Genomic DNA, 18,722 nt, shown 5'->3' with positions numbered 1-18,722 from the left:
TTTCCGCCAGTACACGGAATTAATTGGCAATGCGAACTCAGTCGTTATATGAGGTGTTGCTTTACTGGACATGAGAGGCCTCAATCCTTTGGTTTGTCCCATAAGATAAGTAAGGAAAATGTCTCAAGCAGTACTGAAGGAGAAAATGTAGGCAGTGTCTTTAATACATGCACCCAAAGCAGTACGGAGACAACAGACAGGACGGGGCATGGCAAACCCGAGCAGCAAGATGGCCACACAGTGAGGCGGCTCTGCCAGCAGAGCACAAAATCCGTTAAGTATCCGTGACCTGGCACTTGATTGCCACATCAAAAGGGGCAGAAATAACAAACTTACCCTCCAGCATCGATTTGCGGCGTCCAGACCCATGAACGGCGGTAGGAGAAGGTGAGAGCTGCAACTTCGGTGTGGAGACGGCGTGGCCCACTCCGGGCGGAAGAGATCCGAGCTGTGACCAAGCAGACGAGTAACAAGATCGGGCGGCAAGCTTGCGCTGGCCCTTTACCTGTGGATGCTGCGGACTCTGGTGGCCGGACAAGGTTTGCGTGTGCGGCGGGGGAGATGTAAGATCCAGCGCAACTGACGGGGACAGCACTGGCTGTCAAAATGGTGGACGCTTGAGATCGGAGACCCGCCTAGTTCCATCTGAGAGCAGCAGAGCCACTTTCCCACAGCAGAGAAGGTGAGCCCCCCGAGGATTGGAGTGCCACTCCCCCCTCCCCCATCCTGCTGAAGAGTGGCGCTCGCGCTGCCCTGGGTGCGAGTGCCTGCGGGTGGTGGCGGCCGCACACAACAGGAGCCTTGAAGGGAGGTCGGGTGAAGGCGGCACAGCGTAACCTTCGCCACGGAACCCAGACTGGGTGCGGCCTGCATACGCCAGAACAGCGCGTGCAATGAGCATTTCCAGGCACACACTGAGAAACTCTGAGTTGGCCCGGATTCTGGCATCGTGTTAATTTGGCGAATTTAGACGTCTTGTGGCCCTGTCAAAGAGCAGAGCCCTATGCCCTATGATTGTGAGCGCGCAAAACCTTCCCCAACTGAGTGGCGCCCAGGACGCCGTGGTCTGTGGCATACCAACTGGGGACACACCGGGAATTAGGAGGAAATAGGGGCTCTCCTTTCCCCACTAGGCGCTGAAGGCCACTGAGACCCCGACCACGGGCCGAGGTCCTCGCACAGAGACAATATACGCGTTTTGGGCTGCGCTGGCTCTCAGCTGCGTTGGCTCATCTATGCTGCCTTCGACCGGGACCGTGACACCTACACAAGGCGGCGAGACGCGATAGTGTAGCGCAGAGTGGGTCTCAACGGGGTTCTGTACTGCATAAAGAGCAATATCCAAAACTTAAATGGCGAAGACCGACAATAAGCAACCTAATCTCAAATTCGAGAAGCGCTCGTCGTGCCTCCTGGAATCTCTTACACCATCCTTAACAGTGGTCCCTGAAACACAAATGGACTCAAACCAGGACGACGATATCCGGGCGATGATGTGAGAGGTAGCCTGAAGGCCATTGATGCTAAACTGGACAATATGGAGGAAAGAATGGACCATATATCACAAAAAATAGACAAACATGAGGGCCGCCTGGATACACTAGAGCAGTGTGTCTCAGATGCCGATGACCATCAGGAGACGTCAGGGAGAGCCATGCTCCGAATGGAGAAAGTTCTAGAAGTCATTACAGCATACAATGAAGATTTGGAGGCGAGATCTAGAAGAAATACCATTTGCATTACGGGAATACCAGAATCCACAAATATTCTGAATATGGAACGATATGTGGAAGACCTACTTAGGGATCTCTGTGCAGAAGCTCTCACCCCGATGTTCCTGGTGGAACGAGCGCCCCGTACCCTGGGCCCTAGGCCTGGCCCAAGAGCCCCTTCAAGACCAATTATAGCTCAACTACTTAACTACAGGGACAGAGACACCACCCTGAAAGCAGCCAGAGAAAAAGGAGACATTCAATTTCAAGGTAATAAAGTTGCGATGTTCCCGGATTTCACCCAGGCGGTCCAATCAGCAAGACAGGAGTTCATACCGGCCAAGAAACTACTCCAACAATCCGGCACGACGTATGCAATGTTGTACCCGGCTAAACTGCGGGTCCACACCGGAGGAAAACCCTTATTCTTCACCGGCGCTAGCGCAGCCCTAAAATTCGCGAAGCAGAAGGCCAGACGGAATCGACAACAGGAAGCCGGCGCTTTGCGTGACCCCGAAAATCAGATGAGTGACAATGATTGAAACCATGTTGTACTTGAGGGTTGGCACCACATATGATTGCGTAAATTAGGGTTAAATAATTGCACACCCCAGATCAGACTATTCCTGCTCTGCCACCCTGTCCAAGAGTGACAGGGTAGTTAGCAGGCAACCCTACGCCCCCCATGTGGGATGATTCCCGGTTGTATTCAGTTACAAGGGCTCCCTAGTCCAGGAAGATGTTTGGCAAGGGCTACACAACCTGTTTGGTGGGTTGGGGTGGGTGGAGGGTGGTGGGGGGAATTGTTTTTTGTTGTTGTTACAGCCACAGTGCCATATGATTACCTATATAGACAGTCAGCTCTAACCAGACTATTGTTTAGGATTAAACATAACATATACTGCAGAAGCCAGAGGCGGTTAGGAATGCAGCAGAAGACCACGCACACATGGACATACTTAGCTTGACTTTCGCATGGCAGAGGCGACAGTATGTCTAATATCGACTGCCTCACTTGGAATGTGCGGGGTCTGAATGACCACCACAAATCCAGACTGGTGCATCCATACTTGTCCAGACACCAAATTGATATCTGTCTCCTACAAGAAACTCACCCATTAGGAATGACACACACAAGATTGTCCACCGCTCGCTGGAGCGAGGTTCTTAGTGCAGGCTATTCCAGTTATTTCAGGGGGGTAGCAACTTTTATACAGAAAGGAGTCCAATGGCACACGCATCAGTCGATCATAGACCCAGAGGAGCTCTTTTTCTCCTGAAGGGAACGCTACATCATCGTCCACTGATCATAGCTAATATATATGGGCCTAACTTGGATGATCCTGATTTCTTCCAGCAACTCTGGCATAAAATTCAATCCATGGGAGACGCAGCGATTCTCTGGGGTGGGGATTTTAATATTACGATTTCTCCATACCTGGACATGGAGAGAGCGACGCGTGCACATCACCCGCAAGCATCAACAGTTTTACAGGGTATTATACAGGACTATGACTTATCAGACCCTTGGCGAATCCTCCACCCGGAGGTGCGAGAGGGTACATGCATCACGCACCATCGTCAAGCCTGGTCACAAATAGACTTTTGGCTCTTAACTAAAGATTTGCAGACCAGAATACAAGCTGCCAGCCACCACGCTAGAAAATTATCAGATCATGCCCCAGTGGCTATAGAGCTACTGATTCCGCAGCCTTATAGACAGCCGTTTGCCTGGCGCCTCCCATTCAATGCGCTCCTGGACTCAGCATTTTGCGAAAGCATTAGAGTACATATACAAGATTACTTTGAGAATAATATCGGGGTCGGTGGAGACCGTAGGCAGTCTGTGGGAAGCATTTAAAGTAGTTATCTGCTGATACTGTATTGCGGAGCAAGCTGGGGTTCTCCGAAATATAAGGAACACTCTGAATCAAATTGAAAAAAAGCTACATACATTAGAATCACAATATTGTGCGAAACCAACACCCTCCCTACTGGCAGAGATACGCAACACTCTCACTACTTTTCAGGAAGAGGCTGAGCGAGAAGTTACATTTCTACATAAATAGGTTACAGCGCGGAGGTATGGAGAGAGGGACAGACCTAGCAAAACACTGGCCGTTCTCCTGCGTGGGCCTAGAGGCTCTCCCCTTATTATGGAATTGGCTACTGAGGAGGGGGAGCTAGTTCGCTCGCCACCAGATGTCTTGTCCACGATGCGTGATTTTTTTGTACACCTCTATAAATCTGATATAGGCCTGACAGAGGACCACTTGACTGACTATTTTGATTCAATAGCATTGGTATGGTTCGAGTGAGCCAACAGAAAGTGCATTGAACTGCCTTTTACGGTGGAAGACATCAAACAAATCATTGGCAGTCTCCCGGCAGACAAGTCCCCTGGCTCTGACGGCCTGACGGCTAAATTTTATAAAGAATATGCTGACATCTTATCTCCTCGCCTCTTAGAGGTATATCACAAAGCAATGAAAGTGGGTTATCTACCCCCTCCATGAGAGAGGCCATTATAAAAAAAATCTTTATGCCGATCAAGGACCCGACTCAATGCGATTCATATCGCCCAATCTCATTAATAAATATAGATGCAAAAATCTATGCAAAGCTTTTGGCTACCAGAATGCATCCTTTGCTCACTCAAATAGTTTTGCCAGACCAGTCCGATTTTATACCGGGATGGTCTACGTCCCATAATCTCAGAACGATTTTTGCATTAATGGATTACCTGGACCCAAACGTCCAAGCCATAGCAGCTTTGCTTGATGCTACTAAGGCGTTCGACTCCCTGGAGTGGAGCTTCCTCTTCCCACTGTTACGTTGCATAGGTCTCAGTCCCATATTTATTCAACAGATCTAACTGTTATATATGATGCCCACAGCACGCGTGCGAGTAAACGGGCTGGTCTCTGTTCCCTTCAACATAACCAGGGGGTCGAGGCAGGGATGCCCCCTCTCGCCCCTTCTTTTTGCGATTGCAACAGAGCCACTGACAGCGTGCATTAGGCAGCACCATGCACAACACAGCATTGAGTTCACGTCGCAGGGGTTATCCATTTCCTTAATATGCAGACGATATCACACTATATATGATTGACCCTAACAAAAACCTAGCACCTATGATGAGAGAATTGATTTGATACGGAGAACTTTCCGGGGTACGAATTAACTAGAACAAATCAGTCATCTTTCCCCTGACTACTGGCATCCGCCCCTTTGACACAGAGTACCCGATCGCATGGGCAACAGGATCAACACGCTATCTAGGGATCTGGCTGAGCGGGGATCTTAATGAACTATGGTCAGAGAATTATGGCTGGACGGTGGACTGGATTAGAGATAAGGTGTCACTACCCCTCTCTATGATGGGATGCATCGCACTGATTAAAATCATTATCTTACCCAAATTACTATACCTGTTTGTAAACATCCCTATCCCCCTAACGATGCATTTCTTCAAGACACTCCGCTCCCTCGTAATTGAATTAGTGTGGGCAGGGAAGCAGTGTTGGGTTGCATGGGAGACACTCACCCTACCCCAATCCCAGGGAGGACTGGCGGCACCGGATTTTACACTATATGCTCATTGTGCGCAGGCGCAGTTCCTATACTACTGGGGACACCCTATACCCTTCTAACCACATGTAGCTATTGAAATGGATAGAGTGGCACCCTTGCCACTGGCTACCACCGTCTTCCAACGCTTTAAGTGACCCCAGTGGGAGGTCAATTCCGTACAGTCGTTACGTTGGGCCTGGGCAGGGCTTCGTCAAAGAGCAAACCTAGATACACTATACGCTCCCTCGATGCAATTAGCGAACCACCCACATATAGCCCCACTGGTGGACCGCAGGGCACACGAAAGAGCGACACAAGTAAAATTTGCAAAGGCACAGACCTCTTTCCTGAGGGTACTTTCTTAACTATACAACAGATGTGTGGAGAGACACCCCCACAGCAGCGGATATACTCTTATATTACCAGTTGCGATCGTCCAGCAGAAGTGGGTATAGTACGTTTACGAGCCCTCCTCCTACACTAACTGCCCTAGAAAATGTACTTGCGATTAAACATGGCCGTAAGTTTATCACTCGTATCTATGACACTACGCAACGTGACTTCCCAATAGTTATTCCAGAGGCTAAAGCGGGGTGGGAAACGGAGCTAGGGAAAACCATCTCAGACGATCAATGGCTATTAGCATGCAGACAGCTGAAACTGCTGTCCTCCAATTACCGATTACGATTGATACATTTTAAATGTATACACCGCCTATATCGCACCCCGATACAATTGCAGCGAATGGGCCTGCGGCCTGATGATCGACGCTGGCGATGTGGGGAAATACAGGCCGGCTTCCTCCACGTAGCGTGGAAGTGTAGGCTGGTGGCTAATTACTGGATTGGTGTGATTCAACACGTAAGGACTATTACAGGGCATGCACTACCCTGCACACCGCTGGCGGTGCTGCTGGGGGATAATACTGGAATCCCATCTAAGCGGAGAAGGTTAACTGCGATGCTGTTAATACTGGCAATGCGCCAAGTTGCCATGCACTGGAGAGCGACTCACCCGCGACCTTGAAGGCGTGATTTACTAGTGTTACACAATATAAAATGCAATTAGAGACATATTGGGAGCAGCTCCCAGGGATTTCTGGGAACCATTTGTACATTGGCTCAATACTATGACGGATGGTGACTTTTAATGTGTTTGCTGGCTATTCATGCTTTCTCCCGGACAAGGATATGTTAGACCTTATAGAATGTTATAGCACTACAGTTTGGATATGGGGCAATGTGTTTTGTTCACTGCTATGTTATTGTACTATATAGGTGTGGCCCTTCTCTGCTATTAGCAGCATACGACTTGACTGGCCTTGATACATATGGCTTACAGACCACAGACGAGGTACTGATTGTCTTGCTGAATGTAATTGTTAATGTTTTTATATTGCAAATGCCAATAAAAACAATTTAAAAAAAACAGACAGGACAATTCTTACTTTATTTTGGGACCATATTGTGGACTCCACGATATCCATTTGCAAAAATGAAGAAGACATTGGAGGAATTCACAGTGCGGAATAGAAAAGCAGGCATTGCTGAGGTAATGTGAATGAGCGTTTTACAAAATGTCAGGCGCAGCACTTCATTTGAGCAGGAAAAGATACGTTTGTAGGTGAAAAAACTAACCTGCTTGGGCAGAAGAGGCTCCGATTCGATATCCTGCCAGGAGGTTGCGCGTGGGGCAAATTTGGGCCAATTCAGTCCCGTAACTGCTGCAGAGCTTCTCAGACTGTGGCCATATAGTAGCAGCACCAAGCTATACCCCTTTATTCATGTATTCTAAGGAATAAATAAGCTATGCTGTACTTAAAAATGATATTACAACTCAAAGCTCTATAACCTTATGAATTAAGGTAGCCTTCTGACCGGCACGTCTGTTCATGGAATGTGCAATAAATATTGACATAATTTTTCACATAACTCTTTATACTCGGGTTTTTTCCTTTTGTGAGCACAGGAAGATTTGTGACGTTTGTGTTACTAGTGAAATATATTCATTTTACAGACCTTGGAAAGATGAGTGGCTGAGATGTTTTGTGCAGTATTCTAATTTGTCACTGCAGATCAAAGTGAATATTAAGCTGATCTATCTTGCCAGCATTATCCTGATAACATTAATTTGAAGTCATGTAACCCTCATAGGCAATTCCAGTTTGATCCATTACGGACTGCTTTATATGTGTAGAATGTATTGCCCACTTGAGTATGTTCCAAGGTAAAAATGCCTCAACCAAAAGAGTTAGGATCTCTTTTTAAGTTTGGAGGAAAATATAGATTTCTGTTGGTCCCTTTTCCATCTCTTAACATTGTCAGGAACCGCAGCCATGGCGGTTTCTGTCAATGTTGTGGAAGTTTGATGGAAGGCTCCATCAAGCAAGATGGCTGCTGCTCAAACTGTTACATAGTTTTTCATTTTTCAAAAAACAAACCTCCAAAGTGGGTGTATGTTTTTGAAAAAGGAGAAACTAGTAACCCACACACCATAGGAGTTTCCTCCATGGTGTGGGAAAATGTGTAACTTTTTTAACTGTGCCCCATCGCCAGCAAAGAAAAACCTATCCAATCTCCGACTCTGTCTGGCCACAATGGGAAGGCAAACCCTTTGTTGTTTCCTGTTGCATTAGGCCATCATTGGAAGATGTAGGCAGCGGTGCTGAAGTCGGCTCTCCTGTTGACTTAAGGTCCACTCACCTATGAATTGGGCAGCCAAAGACAGTACACCATTGATGTTGCTCTTTAAATTGTTCATGAAAGCTTTGGCATATTCAAGTTTCCACTCTCAAGAAACACCTATTATTTTTTATGTTGACAAAGAACTGTGATTTTTTTTTACACAGAAAGAAGTAGCTGTTCAAAGCCACCTACAATAGCCAATGGGAAAAGTGAGATGACTACCAACAAGAACAATTTCTACAGTGATGATACAGTGACCTACCAGTGTAATCCTGGCTATTATATAACTGGATCAAATGAAACTACTTGCATTGTTGGGAGGTGGACAGCTGCTCCCACGTGTAGTGGTGCGTATTTATCATTTTTACCTTAGACTGTTTGTACCCTCTCAAGAAAAGTGAAGCGTGCATTTAAATGCAAATCTTTTGGACAAGCTTTTATACAAAATACTTTGGGGCTCATTACGATGTCGGGTGGAAACATTTTGCCCAACAACGACTCTGAATGGGGACTGACCAACTCACGTTCGGCAGTTCCGCCCACCCAATTATGATGCAACCGAACACTGATTCCCATTGCTTCCTATGGGAGCTTGTTTTTTGCCCGACAACCGGCAGGAAGACAGGCTCCTATGGGGAAATGGTGAGTGTGTGTAAAACCCTGCACCTTGTCGCGGGTACCCCAATGTGCCTGCCGCACATTCAGGGTTTGACTAGGGGTCCCTTAGGTACACCATCTGCCCCCATCAGGAGGCCGCAGGATGAAGGGTCTCTGCCAGAATCCCCTAAAGTCACTTTCTAACAGCGTTTTCGTGTCGGAAAGGCCGACGCAGAAAGGCTGTTGGAAATCAACATCATAAGCCCAAGGTCGAAAACGATGTCCATAGGAGTTTACGATGCGGTTCCGACTGAAACGAATACTCCAAGAGCTGGTCTGAACCACTTCCGAGTGACTGAGAGCTTTACCTTCTGACCGTGAACATCGTAATCGGTCAGGCGGATTGTAAAGCGACCGAGTTGGTTGAAAGGGCTCTGACACGATCGAGTAGATTCCAACTGTCGGGAGGAGGCTTTCCGCCCGACAATGTAATCGGCCCCATTGTGTCTGTAACTACTGACTATTCGGAGCTTCTGAGCAAAAACATCTTCTGGTAACAGCCAGGCACTGATTCATGAATCCATTTGTGAGCACATGACATAGCACTCCAGGGAGGGGATGATTCACACAGGTATTTATGAGTAGGGGGAAGTAAATCTAGAGGAGTACTGCTGCACATATTCAGAACTGAGTTTGGAATTGGCCCATCTTCTTTTTTAGTAATCATAGCTGTTTTAGCAAAAGTGCAATGAGGGCACAGTCCTTTCCCTTTGTACTAATTGTGTGTGAATGTTACCTGAATAATCTCGTTTTATTCTGTTTTGATGCTTTGAGCAAATTTGGGAAAAATATTGAAGGTTATTCTACAGATTACTTAATATAATGCTACTTCATTAACTCATCAATGCTGTTGTTATTGACCCCTCAGTTTCTAATTATTTCCCCTAAACATTGTCATAAATTATATCTGATTTGCAAAACATGACCAATTCAGCGTGCATAACTTAATCCTGTAAAAGATACCAAGTGGAGAGAATAGGAATTAATCAAAATATTCACTTGTTCTTGTTTTCCATTTTTATTTCCTAGAAAGAGGACTAGAAAGGGGACTGTTAGAACTGGGGGACTCTAGTTGGCAATGGCTTGCACCTTTGACCAAATAGGGACCCTTGCTTCTAGTCAGGGAAAGGGGATTACACTCCTGGATAACCCCTGCTCACCCCCTTGTTAGCTTGGCACGAGCAGACAGGCTTATCTGCCAGTGCACACCTTCTTCCTTTGTCAGTGTGGGCCAGGGACATCAGACGCACCACAGGAGGTGGAGCCAGCATGGTGGAAGGCAGGCACAGCCCTATTCAGGCCCAGGTGCTACTCCTCCCACCACTACCAATGCAGATAGGTCTATTCAGCCTTCTGCTGACTCACCCTGTCTCCTGTAGCCCCCCAGCCCCTGTCTCTCAAAAAACCAGACATACAATGCACAAGCTTCCAGAGGCAGGCTGGATGGTTAGGCAAGAAAAGACCTACTTTCTAAAAGTGGTATTTTCAAACACAGAATGTTAAAACCAACTTCACTAAAAGATGCATTTATCATTCTGAGTTCAGGCATACTAAACTCGAATTTCTACCATGTTCCCTGGGTCAGTTAGGATTATAAGATGTTATAATCAAACTGCCCATTCTGGCCTATGGAGACAGGTAGCCTTGCAATAGTGAAAAACTAAAATGGCTGTAATTCACTACCAGGACATGCCACACACATCAGGGCATGTCCTACCTTTTACCTGCAATGCACCTTGCTCTTGGGCCTACCTTAGGGGTGTCTGATATGTAGAAAAGGGAAGGTTTAGGGGCTGGTAAGTGGGTGCACTTACCAAGTCAACATGGCAGTACTAGACTGCACACAGGTTCTGCAATGGCAGTCCTGAGACACACTTTACAAGCTGCTTCTGTGGGTGGCACAATCGGTGCTGCAAGCCCACCAGCAGCATTTGATTTACAGGCCCTGGGCACACATGGTGCACTATACTAAGGTCTGACAAATAAATCAAATAAGCCAATCATGGAGTCACTAATCAATATATCAATTTAACATAGGGTGCACTTGCACTGTGGCACTGAATTGCAGTGGCACAGTGCCCAAAGCTTCTAAACCAGCAAAACATATCAAAAACAGAGGAGGCAATTAGTGAAAAATGGAAGGGAGACTCACACCAATGGTACCAGGTCTAACAAGGACAAGGGCACATGGATGGGAAATTAGAGAAATTCCATTGTCTTTTATTCTATTCTCTCAGGTGTAATTAATTCTCCCTAATACATCTCGCCTTACTCTACACCCCATGTAAAATCTTGATTTATTGATGGATCCTCAAAACTCTTCAACACCATTCTTTATTGAATCCTTATGGCGTTGCATTAATCTTCCGAATAATACCTAAAATGCATTTACAAAGGTTTGTGGGCCATCACAGAGGGTGATCACCACATTTGCCTAACATGTTCCTGACCACTCTTCTGACACATTCTGACACCATAAAACAATGTCAAAAATTGGAAGTGGATAGACTACAAATGTTTCATTATTTTGACTAGTAAAATGATAACTATATGCTTACATATGTTATGTTATAAAAATGTGTAGGAGAGTGCATTATCAAAAATTTCAAGGCATGAAAAACTGGAAAGAAATTGGGCCAGTTCAATGAGAAACTACACTTTATTGAAACTGATAGGCACTCATTATCTTTGTAGGAAATACCATTCCACCGGAGTCCAGTATTCAATAGGAAGAGCCTCTGTAAAATCCATTGCATTACTGTTAATATTTTTCATTTGTTGGAAACAGGTGGGAGATATGCATGTCAAGGAGCCAGAATCAGGGAACCACAAGCTCAAGTGGATCTGGTAATTCCAAGACCCATATATATCCCAATTGCAGGCCTGCAAACTTGTGATACTTTTTACCTGGGCTGGGGCAGGGGAAATATTAAAACTAATGGAATCATTAACTAAGCCACCAGTACCCCTCTCCCGCCATAATCACTGGGCTTCTGGTAATGAAGCCCATAGTTTTCATGAAATTCAGATCAATGTAGGCTGCATTGGGGTAGGGGCTAGTTCATATCTTATTGTGGCATGGAAACCACAGATGCATCTTAGTCCAAAGAGCTGGATTTTTCCTTTGCTTCATTTCAAATTTGAGTAATCAAGAGAACTGGAGAGAAAATATAAAAATGAAGAAAAAGCTGTTTTTAATCTGAGAGTTGCACATCTAGCATAAGTGAAGTTGTAAACCACATGGAGCAAATGAAATTAGTTTTTGTGCATTTACTATTTTAATTTATTCTATCGCACTAAACCACTCAAATATACTACGGACTGTCCTTTAACTCAAATATCAATATTGCCTTAATAGCAGGAGATGTGGCTCTTTAGGATTGCTTGTGATATATTATGTGCGTATGAATAAATTATTGTACCAAATCGGCTTATCATTTTTACATAATTACAGTTAATACATAATAAATTGAGAAGCTGAACTCGTCAATAGCGTTTTTTTAAATTAACAATATTTCCTTTTTTTGTAGAAAGGCCATGCGACGGACCATCCATCGACTATGGCTCATTAGTAGAATCGAGGGCACAATATGTCTCAGGAGCCACAGTCAATTTTATATGTGACTCTGGATATAAACTGATTTCAGAAAAGCAAACACAGTGTATAAAGGGAAAGTGGAGTTTTCTTCCAAAGTGCGTTTGTAAGTATTTGTTCTGATATGGAGATGGTTTGATAAATATTGACATTTTAAAGAGTATTCACACACTTATTGTGTGAGGTTATTTCATTGCTCATTAAACATTATTCTGACTGCGAAACCCCCAACAATTGTAGTTTTGTGACAAATAATGAAGGCAATATGGAGATTTTTCATATTATGGTTGTGTCCAAATACTACAAACAATTATGAGTATTGTGACTATCTTTTTGAATTTTTTTTTTTTAACAACAGCAAATTTGGATGATAGGAGCTTATAGAAGCTCCTTTTCCCAAACACCCAGGGAAAAATGATTGTCCATGAAGCAAAAACATTCTTACGTGCATCTCTTACATCTTATCAATTCCTCCTTGCCTCTAAATCTTTCGCAACACTTTAACTGAAATTTCGGACAAAAGCAGCTGTCATACATCGGCAGGCTTCTTCAACGTATCTTAACAGCTCTCATCAAGGACACCATGTTTTGCAAGATGCTCACTATGTCTTTATTTCCAAATGGAGGGAAAACAGAAAATTCATTGCTTTAACTACTGAAATTTATGAAAACTGATTTTTTTTCCCCAATAGCATAAAGGTGGCACATTACTTGCCCTATGTCTTTAATGCAATTTCTCTCCGACAGTGATGGGAAAGAAATTCCTCATTCTTTCTCAAGACACATCAGCGAGCATTATGTGTGTTTGAAGTTCGCCATCAACTATCAAGTCACCTGATTGATTGAAGAGAGTCCCTTAAATATCGAATTTCCAAGACCGGTCAGCACCTTCCAAAGATTCTGATTTAGTTATAGGTCTTTGCTGCATTTAAACATAAATATCAACTCTATAAACCTCCATAATAGGCTCCAAAGCAGGATGCACACATCAATAAGACCAAAGTCTCAAGTTGGTGATAACTCATTTTTACACGTCTCGCCCACAGGTTTTTTTATATGACAAGCCACGGACTCCCCATTGAGACCTGACATCTTGCAGGAGATCATAATGTAATTTAAAGGATGCAAAGGACTCTCCAAATGCTAAAACAGATCATGTTAATTAATGGGAAAATGTCAATAGAGAATTTAAAGGAAATTGTAGTGGAAATTGTAAACTCGCTTCATTGCTCCATAGAGCCATGACCAAAATCAATTTCAATCTCTGTACATCAGAATACATGGAATAATGTAATGTAAATTAGAGAGAAAATATAATTTGATCTCTGAACTGAATGCTGTACCAAAAAGATGTGGCTTTTAGATTTGGTTTCCAACCAAAATTCTAAGTAATTTAGGTGAAACAAGATTATCAATCTGCAAATATATTTGGGACTAGTATAATTTATTCCACTTCGGTTGAAATACTCCTCTAGGCAATAACATCAAAAATTATTTGTCAGTTGAGCCAGTAACCTTTGCCTTGTCCCCTTCATGTGAATCACATAACGGATCTCTGAAATATTGCCATTTCTGAGAAGGATGCAGCTTTGCAGCCTGTCTGTAACCAGGTTTGAGACAACAGAGGCACCAGACAAAAATCTCAAAATACTTCATGTGGAGACCCAGTTGCCTACACGAGCACTTGCCAAGCATTAAACTATAAGTATCACATTAATCCCAAAGGAACCAGCATGGCCCTCCTATGGGGTACCCCAGTGACGGCCTGCTCCTCATGATGGTCCCCTCCTGGCATATGGGGGGTCGCACACAGGGGTAGGCTGACATGGGTGACATCCTGTTCTTCATGGTGGACCCCACCAACCACATGGGGGTCACTGAACACAATGCTCACACGCAAGATAGGTAGCACTCCACAGGCTGGTGCTGATGGCCCACACTCCTGCAAAAGTCCTGACCTGAAAATGCCAACTCTTGTCATCACGTTGATTGTCCTATTCTGTTCGGTTACAACCATCCCTCAAGCCAAAATTGATTAAGGACCTTTCTTCACAGCAGATTCCAAATCATTGATGAAGGGGCAAAGACCAGCCAAGCTAAAGATCAATCATGACTGAATGCACTTGACAACTCTGTCTGAGTTGGTTGCGCGTTTTCCTTTTTTTCCGTTTTGGACCATCATATGTGCTGCAGTGCATGGCAGTTTTTCAGTGTATTTCATCTCACTGTGACTTGTATCCATATAAGTGTACACATGGCTCTTCTAGATTTTGTTGTTAAATGCATAACACCCCTACATGTGATTCAAGTATGTTCGTATATCTGGAGACTGACTGTTGATTGTTAACCTAATGTGTCAAACACCTGTACATTTTATTTTCCAGCTACGTCATGCGGTGCTGCACCACCTATTAGAGATGGAGAATTTGTAGACAGACCAAAGCAAATCTATCAGTCTGGTGAAAGAGTCACATACAGATGCAAACCAGGATTTGTTTTCCAAAAGCTATCCTATGTAACATGTGAAGAGGGTCAATGGACGGAACCACCTGTATGCATGAGTATGTTGATATGTTTTATATATTAAATGTACACTGCTAGATATGTTGCAAAGCCCATATGCTGCGAGTCCGTGTATTACAAATGTGAACTCTGCTTTAAGCAGTGTCCCAGGTATGGAGAGAAATTAAATATCCATGCTGAGGATATTTTTGTCTCTGTCTTGAAACAATGCAGCATTAACTGAGCACTGCCTGCCCACAGGAGACTATATTTCCTTGCTGGCTTTGCTTATCATGTTGGTACATTTTGGGAAATGTGGTCTTAGTTCAGTTCAAGTGAATCAGTTTGTGTAGCACAACTAAATACCGTGCTTTCTCAAAAGGATCGTAAGTTATTTGTTTAATTTCAGAGAAAGGCAGTAAGTGTCGTCCTGTACCGTTCCTTGCCAATGGAGATATTGTGGGCGTCCCACAGCCTTCCTATCCTTCAGGATCCACAGTGGAATATAAGTGTCAAAGTTACTATAAGATACTTGGAAACAACAAAGTCACCTGCTTGAATGGAGATTGGTCTGCGCTACCAGAATGTCTAGGTATTTGCAAGAATTCTTTTTATGCACATAAGAAATGGAAACAAGTCATGTTTAAATTGGGTTACATCCATGTTGAAACCGTATTTTGAGTAAATGCAACAATGAATGGAGTGCTTGAAATTATGTGTTTTAACTTATTTTATGCCAAAATACCCAAAATACCTGTTTATAAAATGTATCTTGCAATAAGTACGTTATTGTGCATTCAGCCGTTGTACGACAATCATTCAAACGAACGGAGATTCTTCTTTATGAATATATTTGTGTGCCAGATAAATCTCAAACGTTGCAAAGTGCATGTTGGTAAGGAATGTGAATTCAATCTGGGTTCAGAATTACAGCTGTATGAATTTTTGATGCTATTTGACCACATTTTTAAGCAGCCACAACCCATCAGCATTCATGTAAACGTTTTAAGAGATTATGGAAATACTTTTGTAGCTAGTGGTAGAGATCCCATAGAAACATTTCAAGTGTGGAATCATATAAAACCTATCAAAAAAATCCTTTGACTATCAATCCTGCCATTGTCCTCCTTTTGAAAATCCCTGGCACACACAGGTCCAACAATGGATCCAATCCATTTCCATTCTTTGCATTGAAGTCCCCCATAATGACTATGGAAAAAGATTTTTTTCTTGCGGAGCTACATTTACGTCAGAAAACACTACTAAATACAAACGAAGGGTCCCTACTTAAATGGTGACTATACTATTTAATTAGAAGAAACTGAAATCTATTTAAAAAATAAAAGACAACAGCAAAGCCACAAAAATGAAGGAATCATTAGGAAGACATAATCGTAGGAAAAAAAACTACAGACATCTATATAACAAGGCCTTCAGATGAATTAAGTCTGGAGCCCACGTAGGTGTAGCAGTACATTAGTCCAGGTTTCTTGGGGTACTATAATTTGAAAATCGCTATAAAAAGTTACCCACCCTGAATCCTGAAAACGTAAAGTGAACTCTGCAAGTATCTGATAGAGATATCATCATATTCCTTAACTTAGAATATCCCCAGGCGTCAGACTGGATCTGGAAAAAACTTTGCAGCAGCACCTCTGCGCACCGGGGGACGGCGCCACACGACCCCACCCTGACGTGTCCACGTACGTGACATCAGCGAGGTCATGTAAGTCCCTCCCGGCGTGTTGACATCAGTTTCCTGCTTTTCCGCGTGCAACGCGGATCCGGAGTGAGCGGTTCCTCTCGCCTGTTTCAGGCCTTGTCAACGATTCACGTCGGGGAACAGTGTGCGATGCCTTCGGGCTTCAAAACTTGTAATTGCTGTTCACGACAGATGTCCGCGACGGACCCGCATCTTATTTGTATGTGGTGTCTGGGCGAGCACCATGACTCCACAGACTGCTAGGCGTGCCAACACCTGAAGCCCAAGTCTTGGCGCGAGCGCCATATGAAGCTTCTCTCGGCGTGGCTGTCCAGGTCGGAGTCATCTCGCCCCCGGCTTCTTCAATGGCTGGTCCCTCTACTGTCCGGTGCCACCGTCGTTCGGCCTCCGGGGTCCGGGGCCGCTGTTCGCACCTTGGTAAGTCGGGGCGCTTGTCGGCAAGGTCTTCGACCTCCCCTTCTTCTGTTGTCAGGAGCTCTAGTTTCCGGAACATTTCGGACGTGCGCTCCCAGCAGTTACCCTACCCGCCCTTTCCAGGTGTGGGGCAACCTGGGCCCAAATGGAGGCATATACTGCAGCTTTGCAGGCCTCCCTTGGACCCTCTCCCATCCCTGGGGCGTCCTCGGGGCCTCTGCTTCTTGTGGGCTCTACGACAGATTCACCGGTGGGTTCGCCCGGCACCAATTGAGCCTCTACCTCTCGGGGACGTCGGAGATGTGATACCATTAGGGCGCGGCCCAGTTGGGTCCCCCGCTTTGGTCCACATGGAGTCGTTAGGGCGCGGCCTGCCGGGGTTCCACTCTATGACCCACGGTGCCTCTCCAACGCCGCATAGCCCCGCTGGGCTCCCTGCAGCGCCGCAGGTGATTGCCAGTGCTGATAGCCCTGCTCTGAGCACACCTCAGGCTCCCGGTCAGGCGGTCGCCTGTCTGGAGCCGGGGTCGGCGCTGTACTGGCACCAGAAGCTCACCTCCTTGGCTCCGTCCCGCTCCTTTCCCCGGATTCGGAGCCTAGCATGGATAAGGTGGAGTCGGTGCCAGGCCGCCACCGAAAGCTTGCCTCACTGGCGTCTGCTCCTTCCCCGAAAGGAGAGCTTATCATAGTCCTGAGTCAACGCCGAACGCAGCTGAGATGGCATATAATTACACGGGGCTGGCACCGACGCGCTTCGCTTCGGCGCCGAATTATGGACTCTTCTCCAGAGGCCTCGGGAGGGAGTTTGGCGCTGTCTTCTCGCCCTCCGTCACCGGATGTACTGTTGCCTGTGCCCCCCTTGGAATTTGTTGAGCTTCCTCGGGAGCTCCCAGATCCGGCAGGCTCTTCGCCTTTCCAGGAGCAATGTCAGGATCCTCATTCTTCCATGGGACTCCCTTCTGTGGAACATTGGTCGCACCCTCACTGTCTGGGGAGGGTCAGTTTACAACCCTCCCCCAATGATGAGTTGTCTCCTCCATGAGGGCTACCGAGGTCGGTGCGGCTTTTTTGAGGGTTGTTTCATTGGCCATCCGCATTTTAAGCATGCAACCCCCTTCTGCCCACTTGTCTGATGACCCCTTGCTTGAGGTCCGGGAATGTGGAGCCGCTTCTACCCTTTTAGGCTTTCCTTTATGATACCTTTTTAGGTACCTGGGTCCGGCCTGCTTCAGGTGACCCGGTGTCTCGTTCCGTTTTACACCGCCACCATCCAGCTCCGCATGATCCTGTTTGTCTTTTTGTACACTCTGATGTTCAAGGGTTTGTGTTGCAGACTGCTTTCCCCTCCCTGCCCCCTCTAATGCCTCCTCCCTTTCGGGAGTCCAGATGGCTAGAGTCATGGGGCAGGAACGTCTTTGCCTCCACTAGTGCGGCCCTACGATCCTTAAATACAATGTGTGTTTTGGCGCGGGCTACCTCTGCCCTGTGGGACTTTGCAGAGTCTTTGCTTTCAGCCACCTCTGAAGGTGCTCAGGTTGATCTCCTTCGCCTCCTCCGTGATGGCTGCAACCTTGCCGAATTCACAATCCGCTCAGCCTTAGATACTGCGGATTCTTTGGGACGTGCTATGGCGAGCTCTGTTGCCTTAAGGCATCACGCTTGGTTGTGCATTGTGTCTTCCCTGAAAATATCTGGGAGCGACTGGTTGACTTACCCTTTGATGGGGTTTTGCTGTTTGATTCTCAAGCCGAGTCGGCGGTTCACTGGCTTGCGGGTTTTCATCCTCCCATTTAGGTCTTCTTAGGCCTATCTTCCGTGGTGGTACTTTTTCATTTCGCATCCTTTAGATGCGCTCTGTGTTT

The 18,722-nt window shown here is 45.6% G+C and overlaps 1 protein-coding gene across 2 annotated transcripts in view; it reads left to right on the top strand.

Annotated features, from left to right (window-relative positions):
• LOC146833911 (complement factor H-like) overlaps window positions 1-18,722 on the top strand; it is a 601,647-nt gene that overhangs the window by 355,712 nt on the left and 227,213 nt on the right. For both annotated transcript variants that reach the window (XM_085601821.1, XM_085601820.1), the window contains exons 14-17: window positions 8,134-8,316; window positions 12,157-12,327; window positions 14,606-14,782; window positions 15,133-15,315. In XM_085601821.1, coding sequence (XP_085457947.1) covers window positions 8,134-8,316; window positions 12,157-12,327; window positions 14,606-14,782; window positions 15,133-15,315 — 714 coding nt within the window. The remainder of the gene's footprint in view (window positions 1-8,133; window positions 8,317-12,156; window positions 12,328-14,605; window positions 14,783-15,132; window positions 15,316-18,722) is intronic.

Source organism: Triturus cristatus, chromosome 4_2, assembly GCF_964204655.1.
Source record: "Triturus cristatus chromosome 4_2, aTriCri1.1, whole genome shotgun sequence".
In the NCBI taxonomy this organism is placed as follows: domain Eukaryota; kingdom Metazoa; phylum Chordata; class Amphibia; order Caudata; family Salamandridae; genus Triturus; species Triturus cristatus.
This window is presented reverse-complemented; position numbering and strand designations above follow the sequence as displayed.